This window comes from Centropristis striata, chromosome 5 (genome assembly GCF_030273125.1).
Source record: "Centropristis striata isolate RG_2023a ecotype Rhode Island chromosome 5, C.striata_1.0, whole genome shotgun sequence".
Lineage (NCBI taxonomy): Eukaryota > Metazoa > Chordata > Actinopteri > Perciformes > Serranidae > Centropristis > Centropristis striata.
Window position 1 is genome coordinate 34,509,610 of NC_081521.1, and position 18,969 is coordinate 34,528,578.

Consider the following 18,969-nt stretch of genomic DNA (forward strand, 5'->3'; position numbering starts at 1 on the left):
TTTTAGATGAGGAACCACATTTTAAAATAAAACATTTGTTATATATTTTGCATGTGCAGCAGCTCCTCCTCCTCCTCTCGCCTGAGGTGGTGCACACAGATCGTAATTCATTAGACCTAAGTTCGAGGGTGCAGCCTCAGCTTCATTATCCTCTTAGTGACTTCTATTGAGTCAGATCAAAGAAAAGACTTAAAAGACTCTTAGTGCAGCCAGCAGCTGACCCTGGCTGTGTCAACTGCTGATACATTTCATATTAGACTTTAAAACAGTTGTTTAAGGGGATAATTGTTAATAATGCTCCAATTCTCTTAACTTAATGGGCACAGCTGGTGTCACATGTTGTGTATTATGTTTTAATACTTCTCTGTCTTCAAATCCTCAGTTTATGCAAGGAAACAAACTAACAACAAAACTAAATATTGCAAGGCATGTTTATGACAAAGCAATAGACAATAACAAGGCTTTTAGTACTGCACTTTGCGCAAATAGTTTGAGTTTTTCAGAAATATGCTCATACACTTTCTCATCAAGAGTCTGATATATAATATATGTTTGATTAATATGAAGCTACTGTCAGCTGCTGATCTTAGTTTAGCAAAAAGGCTGGAAACAGGGAAAGCTTGTTTGGCTTTGTCCAGAAGTAACATGCTCCTACTTCCTAACACCTTATATCTTGTTTGTGTAACGCACAAAAAACTAAGCTTAATAAAGACACATTGTGGTTTTTGTAGGGATTAAAATATTAGATATGATGTGTTAATTAGTGAGCGTTAGAGGTGCAGGTATTTGGATTTTGTTTCTGCTTGTCTCAGACTTTGTGCTTAAGCTGAGCTAATTGGCTGCTGGCCTCAGCTTTATATTCAATGTGCAGACATGTCCGTGGAGCTTTGTGTCAGACTTTTCATTAACTCTTGGTCAAAAAAGCAAACAAACATTTTTCCCAAAAATTCTGAACTATTCCTTTAACTATTTAGGCACTCTTGTCGCATTTTCTGCTTATTTTTTATAAAACATAATTCTGAATCACAGAATGAAACATAACAGAACAAAGTAATACAACATTGTACAAGATTTCAATCTGTAGTGATAGCATCAAAAATACATTTTTCTTATTACTGTCATTTTGGCTGCTCAGTCCTCAAGGCCACAACACGACAATGCACAACAATGAATCTAAATAATCACTGCATGCCTGTAGTAACTTTCCCTGCAGATAATATTTTCTGCAGCTCTCAGACTGGGAGAACTGGGTTTCAGCTACACTTCACCTACCAAAAACACACTCACCCCTTTATATACACAGTCAGAAACATATCCAAATTAAATACACAAAACACCGCAGGATTACTCATGAAATTAAAAGCTCTCTTTTGTATGTACAACATATGATTCACTCTTAACTGATAGGCTCTTTCAACAAGGTTATTATGTGAAGAATGTAATTTTACTCTCCTCGTTGCAAGGGTGTGGCCACAGCAGTGTCTAAACATGCTGGTTTCCATCTGCAAGTGCACACACGAGTCTATGTAGGAAAAGAGAAAGACAGAGAAAAAGTTTTAATCCTCATGATACAAATTCTGCTCTTTTTTTGGTCCAAGTATGCTTTTAAATCTGAATACAAGCAGATTGAAGCATTCGGGAGGAAACTGTACCTCTCAGACTTTGTGGTGCTGTTTCACTCGTCACTCAATGACTTGCACCGACTTGTGCGCTGCTGTGGTGTTGTCATTGACAAAAAGCGATTTGCCCATCCCCAGCTGTGGATTAAATGTTTTCAAAAAAGTCAGTTAAGGGTGTCGCACAGATGCAAGCACATACACACCCTTGCTATAATTAAGAGCACTGTGTCAGCAACTTAGGGGAGCCTCAGGGGAATCATGGCACTGTGAAAACTGGATTTTTTCCCCCCCTCTTGTCTGTTGCGACACTTATTTCTTGATTTATGGCATATATAAGTGTTTCTGTTCATATCATACATGTCAGCTCACATGCTCATACTTCAAGAATAACTTTTATGTGTTGTATTTATCCTCCACCCTGTCCACCCCTGACTTTCTTGACCTCTTCTTCATCTCTCCTATGTGTTACTCCTCCCATAATAAGACAGTGAGCAACCAAAACCAGTCTGCCTGGATTCCAGTGTGACTGTTTCTGTATTCACTGAACTTCTGGGTGTGGCAGATGGGAAGGGAAAGTGATTACATGCGCCAGAGGAGTAATAATACACTACCAGCCGTTTCAGCTGGGCCCTCCCTCTGCTCGTGTAATGCAGTGTGAGCATGTGCTCAGCTTTAAACTGATATAATAGGTTTGTGTTGTGTCTGTGTCTTTCTGATGTACCTTTTTCACAACACCTTGGAAAGTCTTGTCATTCCATACGTTGTAGAGCAGCAGGGAAGCTGCTTTGCTGCCTTTGGGGAAAGACCTGAGACAGAAGGGCAGACAGAAGGGCAGACAGAAGGGCAGACAGAAGGGCAGAGGTCATGAAGGAGGATCAGAAAAAGGAAGAATTGTGAGAAAACGAAGCAATTTAGGCACTAAAGATAGCACCTGTACCACTGGTATTTTAAATAGTTTGACAGTTAAGACAGAGGTTGACCAAGTGTCAGTTTGTATGTTATGTAACCTTTGACAATAAGCTGCAATAGTAACTGCATGCTATTAGATTAAAAGGTTGCTTGGTATATAATCACTGAACAAATAAAGAGAAAGAATGCCAGCAAATCTGTGCAGTCTACTGTGCCACATGTTAGATTACAAATCAACAGAACATGCTGCTAATTGTTTTCTTCATGATTTCTTTTGGTAGAAAGTGGTTACAGTTGAAACTTTTGGCAGCATGTAAATCTCTCAATTAGTCTGACTCAAAGTAACATCAAGACTTTCTGACCTGTGCCCGTTCATAGCATCTTTGATGCCCCTCCAGACCCCCACAAACTATGTAAGACAGAAGCTGAGTGTATATCTTCTGCTACCTTCTCACCAGACTTCTTATTGTATTTAAATGTAAAGATACACACCAACCAACCTATACTCAATTGATCAAATAAATGATCTTAAGTTGGAGAAAATAAAATATTCATTAAGGGGCTCCCTAAAGTCCGAATTAGCCAGGCTCTCTTGACCTTTTTTTGTTTGTTAATACATCTAAAAGTCTATCGCTCTTTTAAATATTACTTGTTTTTATTATTGTGTGGGGTTTTTTATTCCCATTATTATATTCTGTTCTGTTCCTTTTTTTCTTATTTTTCTTGTATACATAACAGGTCACTGAATTTATCACACAGTATTGTAGCACTTATTAAAAAAGAAAAAGAAAAGAAGTAGAAAGACTTTCTCTGGAAAAAGGTGTTGCTGTTAGTACTTTAAATGTTTTTTTAATTGGTGTAAGCATCACAAAGAAAAACGCCATTAATTGCCATTGTATCAGGGTGAAGGCTGAAATCTCAGAGAAATCTGAAAACATAAGCGAATAAAAGTCAAATTTGTCTGAATGGCTAAATAACCCCAGAGGTGAGTTTAAGGAAAATAAACATTGTTTTTGTGGAATTTGGGTGAACTGACCCTTTAAGGCAAATGCAGGGCAAGTTTATTTGTGCAGCACTTTTCCAACACTTTTGACTTGTGTCTTTACACACAAGTCAAACAAACAAACTCACCTGTTCTCGCTGAGATCAGCCATTGCTGACATCAGTTCATTGTTGATGAACTTCTTGCTGAAGTCGGGGTCCGCCATCAACAGACTCCGCGCTGTGCTGCAAGCTGTTGCTATAGTGTCGTCAGAGTTTCCCAACTTTGAGGGGCCGGAGGAAAGGAGGCCGCTGAGCTCAGGCAGAATCTGTTTTGCTACAGAGAAGGCAAAAGAAAACGTACAGTAAATCAGCTTGACGTTGACTTACTCTACATTCAGGTGTGTGCCTTCTGTAAAACAAACATCATGCTTTTCCTTACCCATGGAGCTCTGCAAACTGCTGGTCCGAGACATGTTTCCCAGCAGGGACATGGCGGTCTTCTGCAAATTCTTGTTGGAAGACTTTAAAAGACTTGGCATGTGCATCATAGCCCCCAGCTTTTGAACCAAAAGCTGACTCATGACACTGGAGCCCTGGAGAGAAAGCAAACACAATGCAAAAGGAAAATGAATTAATTGTGTCTCCCACTTCACTGCTGTGCATATTTGCAAATAATTGTAATTATTTTACATTTGCATGCTTCTCACTTTCCCATGTTTTAACTTCAACTTAACATCTAAATTCCTAAACACTCTCACAAAACCAGTCAGTTGTTATTGCTGTGCCATTATTCCTACCATTTATCTATCTCTGTTGCTTTTCTCATTTCTTAAGTCAATCTGAATGTCCGTTACCACCACACACACAATTGTTAGTACTCACCAGTTCCTGGCTGGCAGTGAGGTTCTGCAGGGCACCGCAGCAGGCTTCCAGGGTGGAATCTTTCTGGGACGAGCCCAGCAGAGACAGGTAGGTCTGCATGGCTTTAGGATGGCTCAACCACTTCACACCTGATGGGGTGCTCTCATCTGGCATTGCCCGCAGCGCATCAAATGAAAACTGTGGAGAAATGATGAAAAAGAGTTGAAAAGGGGATGAGGCTTGGATTGAAGGTCCTTCGTGAATTGAACCAACATGATGAGATGTGATGCCCACCTCCTTTTGAGCCTTGCTGCTCTTGGGGCTGAAGCATCCAGTCGTTGGGCTTTTCTTACCCCCAGGTTTCCCATTTGTCTTAGGTAAGAACTTGCTGAAGCACTCAGGGGACTCTTTTTCCAGTTGGAAGGTCAAGTTATGGAGGATGCATGCACAGTTCTCCACAGACTAAAGGAGAGGAGATCAATTATTCGCTGTTACAACACTTCATAGTACAGCAGAACTATTTTCTGAGTGGCCTGCCATATCTTATAGCCACAGCCAGAGAAATTGCATCAAATATATGATTCATGTTTGCAAGTCTGACAGTTGCATAAATACTGTCACTATATAATAAAGGAAACATCCAATTTGTGGTCATTTGTTCTACATGTAGTTTTCACGAAAACTACTCTCCAGGTTAACTCTCAGTCGGACTCAGCAACACAAGCTAACTGCCATCTAGTTACATTATATTGGAGAGAAGGCTCTAGAATGGATATCTCAACACTCAGCAACTCAGACCAAAACAATCTAGATTGATAAAGTTTCTGTAGATTCAGTTGTATATTGTGCATGCATTAAGTGCAGCAACTGTACTTTCTACAAGAATATATCACTGACACATCATAAATAAGCTGACACATCATATATTCTCACACAGACCGTGCCAATCATACTCCACTGCTTCATTAAAAGAAGCCTGTGCAAACAGAGCACACACCCAAAACTTCCACAAATGAGCACGTACACGTACACTCACCGGCCACTTTATTAGGTACACCTGTTCAACTGCTTGTTAACTCAAGTATCTATCAGCCAACCACATGGTAGCAACTCAATGCGTTTAGGCATGTGGACATGATGAAGGCGACCTGCTGATGTTCAAAGTCGGCATCAGAATGGGGAAGAAAGGTGATTTAAGTGACTTTGAAGGTGGTTGTTCAGAAACTGCTTATCTACCGGGATTTTCACGCACCATTTCTAGGGTTTACAGAGAATGGTCCAAAAAAGAGAAAATATCCTGTGAGCAGCAGTTTTCTGGGCCAAAATGCCTTGTTGGTGCCTGAGGTCAGAGGAGAATGGCCAGACAGGTTTGAGATGATAGAAAGGGAAAAGTAACTCAACTAACCACTGGTTACAAGTTCTCTCAATGCACAACACGTCCAACTTTGAAGCAGATGGGATACAGCAAATATATACACATGCTGACTCCGCCTGCAGTATTTATCTACATGTGTGTGTTTGCAGATGTGTGTACAAGTGGGAACAGATATATTTTTAGTATCAGGACTGAACACACAATGTGAGAGACACATTAGATGTGTTTACCAGGAACTATGAGTGAACTAGAATACGTCACCAGACTTGAATCTAACCATAGATCATCTCGCCTGCACACACATCTGCAATTCAGTGTTAGAGGGACCATGTGGAAGAAATAGCAATACTGTGAGTCAGAAAAACAATGTGTAGCCTGATAAACAGACATATAATCCTTGATTGTAGGGCCGGAAAAAGAAATTGCTGTCATTTGGTTGTAGTCTCTAGCAAGACTACAACCAATGATTGCTTCCTTGATTCACTGATTAATCATCCTATAAAGTGAAAATAGTAAAACATGTCTGTCAAAATATCCTTAAGCCCAAAAGAGGCAATTCAATTGCTTGTTTTGTCCAACCAACAATCCAAAGATAGAGATATAAAACAGAAAATCAGTCATTTCTGGGTGGAAATCTGTCAAGTTTACCTTGTCATCAGGGTTTTCCTCCGCCACACAAGACTGAACATAACTCATGAGGGAGTCAATGAGGCCACGGCAATCTCTCATTGCCTGCCTCTCCTTCTGCTGGGCACAGCTCAGGTTCCTGCACACATTTCAGTCATTCATTTAAATCCAAAGTGAAACACCAACATGTCCACATTAGAATAACAGCCACAGACCTGTGAGTGCCTCAACATGTATCTTGCACCATCACACCCTGTAAGCAAACTTGATGGTGGAGATTAGGCACGACAAAGCGGTGCCAGTATTAAGTAGTTACAATGATAACTATTGTTTAATACCTTTACAACACATAACTGCCAACTAGGAAAAAGAGACTCCTTGTCTGTTAATAAGGATTAATAGGGATTCAAGCATTAGGCACATACTACCTCAAAAATTTTAAAAAGAGTCAGGAATTTATTTTTATTTACTCTTTCAATACCAATTAATCCATCAATTATTTTTTGACTAATCAATACATTGTTTTGTCAATGTAAAACATTGAAAAAGTCCTTGGTCCTAGTCAAATGTTTTGTTTGACCACAGTCCAAAACTTATATAACTACCATATATAGATATTTAGTTTGTAATGACATAAGAAAAGCAACAGATCCTCAAACTGGAGAAGCTGAAATCTTAAAATGTTTGGCAAAAAAAGACTTCAAACACAAACAAAGAAGACTTAAATCATTTAAAAACATTATGGCTATCGACTAGTCACAGCCTTGACAAAAATGTCTGTGACAACTTATCATTATCCATCTGATATCTGCTCTGAAAGCAAACCACCCATCAAAGGCATTGAATCATTAAATGTTCTCACCGCAGACATCCTGTGGCGCTGTAAAAGACATCAGGATGAATGTTGTTGTTGGTGCTGGTTTCTGACCAGCAGGTGAATGGCACCACCACATTCTCAGTCAGGGCGGGCAGCGCTGTAGCGATAAGCTCTGACTTCAGCTCATCGGCGGAGGACAGGTTCCATAGCAGGCCTACAAGGTAATCCACCCGGTCATTTATGACTTAAGTATTTATCTACGCAGCATGCTGTTGAGTTTGTTCAGTGGTCAGAGGTATTAAACTAAATGGTTATTGCATGTGAATATGGTACAATAAGAAGTAATAATAGCACATGTTTTTTCCCCTTTATGCTTTATGTGTGTTTACCGAGCCATGTGTGATATTAGCCTGTGTCATTATTATTATTATTACATCTGCCAAGGAGGTTGTGTTTTCATGCTGGGTGGTTTGTTTGTTAGTAGGTTTGTCCTTAAGATTACAGAAAACCTGCTGGCTGAATGCTCATGAAACTTGGTGGAAGTCTCGAGCAATGGCTGAGGAAAAACCCAATAAATTTAAGATTTTTTGTTAATATTGTAAGATACGGCATGACCTTGGTGAAGGTCGTCTCCGAGTCCCCTTCTAGTTATTTATTATTATGTTATTATTATTATTATCATTATGTCCTTCACTGGGTAAATGCAGGAATTGTAAGCATAACTGACAGCAAAGACTGGTTAGTTTTATGAGAACAATTATATTTTTTCTTAATTTTATTCTATTTATTTTGCAGTCTATATGTTCAATGAAAAACAATACAGACTAGAAGGGGGGGTCAACTTGCAAAGTGACAAAATGCCCCAGTCATTTGGGTTTTTTTTCTCTGGCTCATGCTACACCCTTCCACCAAGATCATGAATATCGGGTCAGTAGTTTTTCCAACAAATCTTACTGAAAACAAAACCTCCTTGGCAGAGGTAATTCAATAAAAAGCGTTACGTTAAAGCATGTTCTTGCCCAGGCTGTATGACGTTTAGTGATGAAGCATAATCTTTTTTAGTTGAGCCCCAGTAGGCCAACCTTTGAACCAATATTGTGCCGTCCTGTCCCAATAAAAATGTCCTACCAGTGATTTGTTTCTGGGTCTCAGTAGAATCGGTCTCTTTTAGTAGCTGCAGGGCCTTAGCTATACCGCCACAATGTTGAACCTGCAGCTTGTTGTCCTGGTCTTTGAACACCAGGTTCCTCAGAGCCCCTGCAGCAGCCTGGCTCACCCCGGTGTTGGGGCTCCGCAGCAAGGTTACCAGAGCGGGGATTCCGCCTTGTTGGAAAACCTGTGACACAGAAATGTAATTGGAAGGTGTTGAAAACATGAGACTAAGAGGCATGGCAATGTATTTCCAACACTGTATTTCGCAAACACAACAAGTAGTCAAGTGTGATGATCAATGCATTCTCCTCCCTTTCCCTCAAGGTAGGTTACACAAAGGTCTCCACAGAGCGCTCGCACTAAATCACCACTATGTGACAACAAGACAACCCCTTACACTACACGTGTAAATTGTACACGTGCCTGTACAATTTATGAGTCTGTGTGTAAGCACTCGGACCTCCTGTTTGGCGTTCTCCTCTTTGAAGGTGGTGTGTTGGATGAAGGTAGCTCCACACTGCTGGTAATTCTCTTCAGGGTGAGACAGGAACTCTATGGCCTCCTTCAGGGTTATGTCCGGCATGTTTGACATGTTCGCCATGCTGTTCACCCTGCAGTAACAGGCACAGGGATAGAAAATAGGCTTGGAAATTAGATGCAAGGAAATGGTTTCTCATGCATTCAAAAGATAATAAGATGATTGCTCTTTTGTCACATAATACCTGGGGAAATCCAGACAAATGAATGGCTTAGAATGAAAATCTTTTGCAAATACTCTTGGCCTCAAGCAGCTAGCAAGAAAGCACAACATGGAAAAGGCTGTAGCTAAAGCCTTCAGTAAATTTACGGTAAAATACTGATCAGTAGCTTAAATACAAAGGATTTTTCCTAGACAGATTGCACAAAAAGTAGGACCATGATGCTGGATGTAGGGGTGTAATAATACAGTGTTGTGATACTCTTCTGAGTCATGGATTGGATAATGTTTTGGGGATGAGCGAAAATAAAAAGGGGGAGATAGATCCAACTTTCAAAATAATGACTCATCATTCCTTTTCGATTTTGTTTTTGGGGGGGGGGGGGGGGGGACTAGGTTTATATGTAAAATAATCGCTAAAATAATGGCAGTCCGAGTTTAAGATTTGGATCAGATTCCAAATAAAACATTTTACCAAAATATTTGATTTTCTTTGTTTGGTATAAAAAACATAAATTTTGTATTTAATATCAATCTTATTCTTATTTGTTGCAAGAAATAGCCAACATGTGGTGCAATCTTTACATTATGACTATAATGTGCCACCTTGTGGCATTATATGATATAAAATATGAATATGGCATACAAATATGAATTTATCGTAACCCCTGTATCATGATGTGAATCGTACCGCCAGATTCTTTCCAATACCCAGCCCTAGTTAAAGTATTAAGTTGCCCATGTTAAGCCCTGTTAATGCCTGATAATGTCAATAAAACACCAGGGAACAGGGTGAACTCACGACTGCTGCTCTATCTTGGACGTTTTGATGGTGCCCATCCTGCCGTCAGTCTGAGACACGGCAGAGGGGGGCCGGCCGAAACCTGGCTGGCTGGAGGTCATCACCGTGCCATTGGTCATAGAATAGGTGCTTTGTCTATTTATTCGAGTCTGGAGGCTCTGCTGGCTCTGGACCTGCCCTTTGGCTCTCTAAAAGAAGAGTAATTTACAATGCTTAAACAGCATGGCACTGTGGAGGTCTTATATGAAAATATTTTGCCATTTTAGAATTTAAGTTTAAAATAATTGATCACCATAGCGGGTGGAGGTGCAGAAAAAACAGAAATGGAATGAGCCAAGGCAGGGTCACTGCGAGCGGATTTCAGCCCCTCATTGGGACCCCGAGGCCAGGTGGTATTGTTGATTTGCTGCTCCCATACGCCTGAGGAGCTGATATGTCTTCCTCCAATGGTTCCAGCCTTTAGAGTTTGACTCCGTTGAGTGTTTATCTAATAGACACACACATAACACAGCATGAGAAGTTGTACAAAACTGTGGCTTAGCTGTCAGAGACAAACAGGAACACCATTAACTGCTAAATCACTGAATCACCTGAGTGGTTCTCTGTCGAAAAAAATCTAGGTCACAGAGAAAAAAGAAAGTAGGTAGCCCACTTTACACTCAGACAGTTTTCAAAGAGGTTCCCTGAAATCCAAGACAGAGGTATTTGACCTGACAAAAAGCCTGCATACCCTTTCTCCCCCTCAGTTTGTGCTCAAGGTAACAAGCAGTCACACAAACCACAGTAACATAATATCTGTCATTGGAGACAAACTCAAGCAGCGTTAGTTGGAAGGCTGCTGGCACAGTGGAGAAGTTTCTCACAGAAGATCTTTGTGTGTAGAAGTCAGACGCAGCACCCGTTAAACCTGTCTTCACAAACTTGACGACACTGAAGACCTTTATCTCACGCCATTAGGTTTGCTTTACACATCTTTATTTTTAGTTTGTTTTTGTGGCTTTGTGTGTGTGTGTGTGCGTGTGTGTGTGTGTGTGTGTGTGTGCGTGTGTGTGTGTGTACATAGCACGCTATAGAAGCATTGACAAAAACAAACCATGAAATAAACTTGCCGTTGCCAGAGCATAATGAAAGAACATGTTGAGCTAATGCTTAAATGATTAGTCATCCTCACAACTAAATCCTATTAGTCCTATTGGCTTATTAAAAAAACAAAAACAGTAACAAAACAAATCTGGCAAAGAAGAACATTCCCTTTGAAGATGCGGGACATTACTAGGAAAGGATGTGGAAATCTTCGCACGTATATCATAAACGTCACAGCGCAAGTATTTTTTCTCACAATCAATCACAGCTAACATTGCTGTTTTGATATGCAGAATTTATCTGGAAGGACACACACACACACACACACACACACACACCATCTGTGTACTAACTCTTTTTCCTGTTTCAAACCGGACTGCTTGTTCTGTTACTTAGCAGCGAAAGCATCATGTTTGATAAGAACTGACATCGTGTTTACCCTCACTCTCTCTCACTTCATTTGGCTGTAGCCGGACGGAGACGCCGCAGCTTTCATCATATCTGAGGCTGAACAAAAAGGCACGGATGCAAATTCAGTGGCGCAAATAGAAGCAGCACAGAGTAACAGCGGGATGCAGCTTAGTTGGGAATAAAAACTTAGTTAGAAATACAAAAATATTACTTACTATTAAATGTTATAGCTGTTATTTAGATAAGTAAATGACAGCAAGGTATAGTTGAAGATTTATAATGTAATATTCATAATTGAAAGTAGGATTATAGCAGTGGTGCTGCAATAGGAAAAACGCAAATTATTCTAAATCTCATGATTTTAAGATACAAAGTCATTTATTTCGAGAGAAGTAAGCCATTGTTTTGAGAAAGTTTCTCATAAGTTTTGCAATACTAAATTATTATTTTGAGATACTTCATCATTATTTCATCAAAGATTTTCATTTTAATGACTTACAGGATTTTTTTTTCATCATTAATTTATTTTACTGACGGAAATTAGCTTCTGTTCTAAACTGCTCGACCACTTGCCATTAACATTGTGTTTTTGACTTTTGGTCTGTATTTCAAGTGGTGCAGTTCTGCTGCTCTAGTGGTCACATTAACTCTCAGGCGTATTCTGCCTGCGAAGCTGAGCTTGGTGAAAAAATAGTCCACCCAACAAAGAAATTTTCCGATGCCACAAACTAATTGTGATTGAAGCATGAAGTGATAGAGTCTTGACTGTCTTCAGTGTATAAATAGGGAGAGAAGTCACCGACAAAAGTCACGAAAGATAAGACATGCTTGTGGTTTGCATTGTCATGGTAACACGGTAACAAGATAACATTTTTGCGAAAGGTGACAGTTGACTCGACCGCAGAATGAGAGTAACACAAGCAAAAACACAATATGACAGCGAGTTATCTTATGAAGCGATAATTGGCCATCATCAGCAGGAGCGCCACACCACATCACACTCCCTAAACATGCCTCAACTCACTGTTAGTAGGTCACATCAGGACAACCCAGAGCACACACCTACACATACACACACTCAAAACCACGCTGATGAAGTCAACATTACTCCACTGTGGAATTTTGATTAGTCCAGTACTGCAAATGAGTTGAACTAACCTTGACACTTAGTAACAAATTAAGAATGACGTTCAAAAACAAGAGTTGTCCATTTCCAAAGTCTGTAAATCACACACATCTGGCTGATAGATATAAAACTTTTAACTAGTCATTATATTAACCGTACAGTTCAGCACTAACGCACACAGTACCTCACTCAAAGGCAGATTGCCTCACCAGTTAAGCCATGTGGCTGCACCGTGAGATCAAGGAGTGTAAGTGTGGTATAATCTTTCTTACAAAACAATGTGAAAATATTTGTTCATTGCAGCCCTACTTTGGCCAGAGCTAGGCTAGCAATTTCCGTTTTTCCAGTCTTTATTGTAAGCTTACAACAACGATGACACTAAAAATTGATAATTTCTTTAAATTGCTCTTTGCTTCTATACATTTGATAGTATTCATTATCTGATTGTTATAATGCTATCGACAAAAAGTAATGCAGCTTTTAGCAGCCTAATCTGCATTACCAAACCTTTTTTACTGGACAAAAATGACTGCAGCTATAACATAATTACAATGCATGTACATCATTTAATACTAAAACATGAATTGAAACAAATGGCTCAATAGAAGAAAACATTCAAAACTTTAAAGCTGATCAACACTAATGTACCATTACGCCACTGATTTGGTGATAAAACCCTGTAAAACAATAACCAGTGCGGTTACATGAGATAAATAATTACCCCTTTGCTGTAGCTGGACGACTGAGCGGAGCTGGTGCGGCTGTAGGCGTTTGTTTTGAGTGGAGAAAACTTGAAGCCTACAAAGTCATATGTGGTCAAATTCTGCGGAGACAAGCCTGTAAAGAGAGGAGGCATATTAGGACTGTTATAAACAACGGAGACATACATAGAAGAGGAATGTAACATAGGCAGTCTATTAAACCTTAAGATGTTATCAGGGACAGCATGATGAATAGCAAAGAAATCAAATACACCTTAATTAAAGACTTAAAAAATGACCATTTGCACATCAGTAACTCACACAAGGAGCAAGTAACTGATATACACATGATCAAGTTTCACAATGTGTGTTTAAATTGCTATTCATTACTAAAAGTGTTGTTTTTTTAATAATTTATAAAGAATATTTGTCAATCGTACAGTTAAAGTACAGACTTAATAAATAAAGTATTGAATCGATAAATAACTTAAATTCTAAAACAATGTAAAAAAAAACCCCCAATGTATTAAGCAATAATAGGTTTATTTCAAAAATGTAATTCCTGATTTAGAAGATTTTGGAAATAAATTACAGTATTTGATAAACATTTTTTTCTCCACCATTTTCCATTTGCCAACTTAATTCGTTTTTTATTTAGTTTTGTTTGGTTTTAGGTTTGCTAAATCTACCCTAAGCGGTCCCTTAATCGATTAGTTTGCGTGAGTGTTCCTTTGGTTATTTAAAATTACTCCATTTGTGTTTCATTCACCAAGAGTGTCTGTATAAACTCTGGGGATGCAGTGATTAGGGCTGCAAAGGGGTGGAAAATTTAAGTTGAGCTTGGGAATGTTGGAAATATTCCAAATTGAAAAAACATGACATTTCAACAGATTTATTTGTAAGTAGAACTTTATCAAGTTTTAATTATTTTATTGAACAATCAATTATTTAATTGAACAACAAAAACATAAATGTAAATATTACCCTCACCATTAAATAAAAACAGCCCCTTTCCCTCCAAAAAAGTCACTAACATGTGATGGAGGGATGCACAGTGCATGTACGGGGCATGGCCTCCATGTGGCATCAACAGCCCTGCAGTGTGACATGTGCATGTGATTGAGGAAAAGCATAGATATTTAAGTGTACTTGCATGAAATCTGGTTGTTTTAGTCAAGATTATGCTAAAAATATATTTTCCCCAACTATATTTAAGTTCCCTGTCAGAGCCAACCTTCAATTTTGTAAATTCCTAATTTATTCCCATTTATTCCTGTTAATTCCCATGGAAAGCTCCAACTTTGAACATTCCAGGAATTTTGAAACTTTTTCAGTGCTGATATTGATAGCTATACCTTTGGTTATTGGCCGATATCAATCTGATATTAGATAAAAGCAGCTAAATTCCAGCTATGTTCCAAGCATCCAGATGAGCTTTGGGTAGTGACCGAAAGAATGAGATTGCGGATACAAATGGCCAATTTGTCGTTCCTCTGTAGGGCAACTGGCTCAGACGGTGAGGAGCTCAGGGTAAAGCTGAGCCTCCATCACGTAGAAAGGAGCCAGTTGAGGCTTTTGAGCATCTGGCACAGATGCATCCTGGGTGCCTCCTGTTAGAGGTACTCCGGGCATGTTCAACTACTCAAATAAAAAGTCAATATGCACGACTGGGACTCCTTTAGTCAGCCAGAAAGACAGACATGACATAATGCCAGTCACAGTTTACAGACTTAGCATTGTACATTGTGTGTAATCTTAGGGATATCCAGCCTTCTGTTACGTTGGATGATTCATGGAAATGTGAGGCTCGCTGCCACATTGTGCCAATGTAAATCTGTGACTTCACCATTATGGGATTATGGTTGTCAAAACAACAGCATACTCATCATCATTATCAGACGCGACGTCTACACATTAAAGGAAACATATTGCTTAAAGTCTTAACAAATAAAAAAGGCCTTCAAGGGTCTGTTCACCAAAGTCAGAAAAAACATAGTTTATCTCTCAAGTATTACGCAGTAAAGCAGATTGTTTCAATTTTATGTACTGAGGTTTTAGGATATCTGCCTGGGAAACTTCTAGAAAGCAGTTCCAGTTGTACTGCGCACTGAAAGACGCACAGCTGAATCATATCTGCACTTTATTCCCTTTAATTTAGATCTATGAAAGAGTGTCATTGATTTGAACACCCAGTATCTTCTTTGGGGCTTTAAAGGGGTTTTATTTTCCCTCCAACTATAATTCTTTGAGCACCATGAACAAAATACCAATCACCTTGCATGAGCTGAGGTGTCAGGGCACATTAAACCAAAAGATCACTGCACAACTCAAGATAAGTGAGAATACAGTATTGCTTTTTGAAATTTGGTGACTTGCACCTTTAAACACGATGGAACAGAAATCATCTTTGCTGCTAACAATGAAAATCCCCGTTGGCAAGAATCCAATAAATATCAGACGATAACATGAACACTCATGACTCATGAACACTGCTAGACTTATCCTGTACAAATTTTTGACCCCAATAGTAAAGTTACGAGCAGCCTCAGGAGTGTGTGTGTGTGTGTGTGTGTGTGTAACAACAACCTTGTGCTTGTTTTTCTTAATATTCAGTATTTGTCTACTGTTATGTGTTTTGCAGACGTTCGCCCTGAGCAAAATAATTCTCGTCAGCTCTTCAGCTTACTTTTTAGGCCACGAGTCTCTCCAAATACTGAATATAGAGCTAAGGACAGAATGACAAATAAAAAGGCAGTAAAGAGTTAATTTTGAAGCTGACACATGACAGAAATGCATTCTTTGTGTACAGGCTTTAAAGTTTACGTTTACAGTTTTGTTTTCTGGTTTGGATCTATGTCTATATAAACTGTAATTACTAAAATTGTAACTGTTATTACTGAACTCCTCTTACTTTTAGAGCTGTTTATCAATCTGGATTGTTTTGGTGTATGCTTCCCAGTTGTGGAAATATCTGCTGTAGAGATGTTTACCTTCTCAGGAGTATAATGGGACTATAAGGCAATTGCCTTGTGGTGCTCAAAGTGGCATCAAAATTAATTTGTCAAGAAAGCATGACCCTTTACTCAAGATAATACACAGACCTTATTGCAAGCAGTTTCATGGAGGAACTGTTTTGTTACTACTGTTATGCCTACATGAAACTGCTCACACCAACATTTGTGGATTATTGATATTTCTGGAAAGAGAATTATTTGAGAAAAGACATCTCTACGCACAATAACTCCAAAACGGGGCAACTCACACTAAAACAATCTAAAGTAATAAATAGTGTGAAAGGTAAGAGGAGAATACGTATTTTTGATTTGGGTTGAACTGCTCCTTTTAAAAGGCTACAGGTATCTTTATCATGCGTGCCATAAACTTCTCAATCTCCTGAAGCGTTGAATGTGCCAGTACAACAGCAAAACAGCATACAGATATTACTACTCTCTCTCTCTCTCTCTCTCTCTCTCTCTCTATATATATATATATATATATATATATATATGTGTGTGTGTGTGTGTGTATACATCGTCATCTCAACTCAGCGGGAAGGCCTGCAGCACTCATCTCACAAGATTACAATATTGCTGTTTCTCAATTTTTGGTGGATCTTTATACTGCTTCTTGCAGTAAAAGCCAAATACCAGAGCTGTTTTGAAAGACTAAAATGTAATTTGTTGTGTGTGGGCTGTGTGAGAGCCCATGGGCTGCATTCCTAACTAACAGACAGAAACCGCTGTGGCACGCTCAGGATCATCAGGATTCGTCGCAGACAAACAAAAATCACTTTTTGTTCAACGGGAAGCAAAGGGTCACATTACACGCCAGCGACATGACCTTTGGGGCTTGTTTTGATAGATGCGTACACACCTGAGATAGCTATCACCTGAGAGGCGACACACACCAACGATATATATACAACTTCCCCTTTGTCATTCGACTCCTGATAAGCTCTCTTATAGGTGGAAATGCCCACTTTTCAGCCAATAAATAAACCAGTTGAGCCTCAAACGCAGCACAGGATAACAGCCCGTTTGGAGGATGCAACTTTGGGGGAATTGTGTGACGCATTTTTCAGGAAACACAGAAAAAAAAGCTCTACAAAACGTAAGATATGATGCTTGAAAGACTTTGATGTTGTTGTATAAAGCATTTTTTCATACTTGTTGGCGAAGGCGAAATTTGGCCGTTCTTCCCCTGTTTGGACTTGCTCCTTTTGATGGTCAACACCTGATCCAGCACGCGCTGCTGTCCCGTGCGCAGCTTGTTGTCGGAGGGCACCATGAGGGACGTGTCGTCCGCTGGCTTGATAGACGTCGCTGAACGTAGCGGCTCCGGGGCCATCGTCATTTTCCGGCGCGGTGTCCTTTCCTGTGAACGGTTCGGTTTTTAAAAAACAAAAAAAAACAAGTTTCCAAGATAAAGTGCAGACCCAGAGGGAATAAGTGCGGCTCGACGCGGGCTCTGCAGCGGATAGAGCCAAGTATGCAAAGAGGAGAAATGTTCCCAGAGAGGCGCCGGTGAACTCCACCCTCCGGACCGCGCCCCGTGAGGTGGGACAGAGGAGAGTTCACATGCAGGTGCGAAAGGAAGGGAGGGGCCGAGCCATGCACGCATAGGACTACATTAAAACTTTTAGTCCAGTGTGTAACATCTGCGCAGCTGATTCACAAAGGAGGGGATCTGCATAAATATCCTATCTCCTTTTTTATTTGAAAAGTTTATTTGGGGAATTTCAAAGTAAAAACCAGGAGTGCATACAAAGCCAAATAAAATTCTGATTCTGATAAACATATAACTGACACACACACACACACACACACACACACACACACACACACACACACACACACACACATATATATATACTTACTATAGTAAAAAAAAACATAAAAACAATATGCCTATAAAATAGTTTGAGAAAGCTCATTTTGAAAAATGAAAAATAAAAGCTTAATTATTTAATTCTGACAAGACAACAAAAGAAGTCAAGTGTGCAGAATATTTTTTAATCAAATGTAAATACATGAAAATGGTTGAATTAGATCATCATGATTTAAATTTCATATCATCCTGCAGGCCTCAGTCAGATTTCCTTCATACCAAAAGTTATGGACAAAATTACCCACCTACTGTCTGTAGAAGCTACACTTTTGTTTTCCACAACAGCCTCTGGTCTAGATTAAGTTGGACCACTTTTCACTCCTGATTTGCCTGGAGGCAAATTGTTGAGCACAGAGGGAGACAGCATGATTAAGCACCTCTCAGCTTGAGAAGAAAACAAAGAAAAAAGGAAGGATCAGAGAGAAGAGGAAGGCAGAGATGGACAGGAGAAGAACAGAGAGAGAGTGAGAGTGAGAGTGAGAGGAAAAAAGGAGATATTATGAGCATATGCTCTCTGCATAACCGGATTGTTTTGGCTAAGATTCTGCAGGTGACATTTTCCCACCACACCCTTGGCCTCAGCCTTGCCAAGGTAATAAATATCATGCCTGTAACGTATTTGTGATGCATGTGTGTTTATGACTATCTATGTCAGCGAGGGTGCATAAGACGTGATATACTCTCATACCAGTTTTTATCTGAGAGAGAGATAAGCGAGTCTGACATGTTTGATCTGCTGATAAATGACAATCCCTCCAAACAGGTTAGATTATAATCTGTATTTCTTAAATAGAAACAGAAAAATCCCATGCAGTTTTTAAGCCAGATTTATCAGATTTGAAACTACGTGAAACTAAAGCTCTTATCAGAGCTCCTCCATGGCTCACTGATTGTGGGTGCAATACAGCCATGAGCAAC

The 18,969-nt window shown here is 39.5% G+C and overlaps 1 protein-coding gene across 2 annotated transcripts; it reads right to left on the minus strand.

Annotated features, from left to right (window-relative positions):
* Window positions 1–934: 934 nt before the first annotated feature.
* On the minus strand, window positions 935–17,648 carry LOC131972297 (plakophilin-1). Of its 2 annotated transcripts, none has more exons than XM_059334110.1 (15): window positions 17,331–17,648; window positions 13,185–13,300; window positions 10,136–10,330; window positions 9,844–10,031; window positions 8,805–8,955; window positions 8,321–8,528; window positions 7,238–7,406; window positions 6,397–6,514; window positions 4,668–4,835; window positions 4,395–4,571; window positions 3,952–4,105; window positions 3,660–3,846; window positions 2,341–2,425; window positions 1,653–1,757; window positions 935–1,502 (listed from the first exon to the last, which is right to left on the minus strand). In XM_059334110.1, the coding sequence occupies exons 1-14, from the start codon at window positions 17,515–17,517 to the stop codon at window positions 1,683–1,685; spliced, it is 2,178 nt and encodes a 725-aa protein (XP_059190093.1). In that variant the 5' UTR covers window positions 17,518–17,648; the 3' UTR covers window positions 935–1,502; window positions 1,653–1,682. The 2 variants fall into 2 exon arrangements, with proteins under 2 accessions (XP_059190093.1, XP_059190094.1); XM_059334111.1 differs by having other exon boundaries at window positions 935–1,522.
* Between the last annotated feature and the right edge of the window lie 1,321 nt (window positions 17,649–18,969).

Excerpts from the sequence above, each read along its gene's own strand:
- LOC131972297 (XM_059334110.1), bottom strand. The coding sequence starts at position 17,517 with ATGACGATGGCCCCGGAGCCGCTACGTTCAGCGACGTCTATCAAGCCA. Across the intron at positions 10,331-13,184 it reads CGTCCAGCTACAGCAAAGGG|ATAAACACTCAACGGAGTCA; the intron begins GTAATTATTTAT and ends TGTGTCTATTAG. Across the intron at positions 8,956-9,843 it reads TCCAAGATAGAGCAGCAGTC|GGTGAACAGCATGGCGAACA; the intron begins GTGAGTTCACCC and ends CTGTTACTGCAG.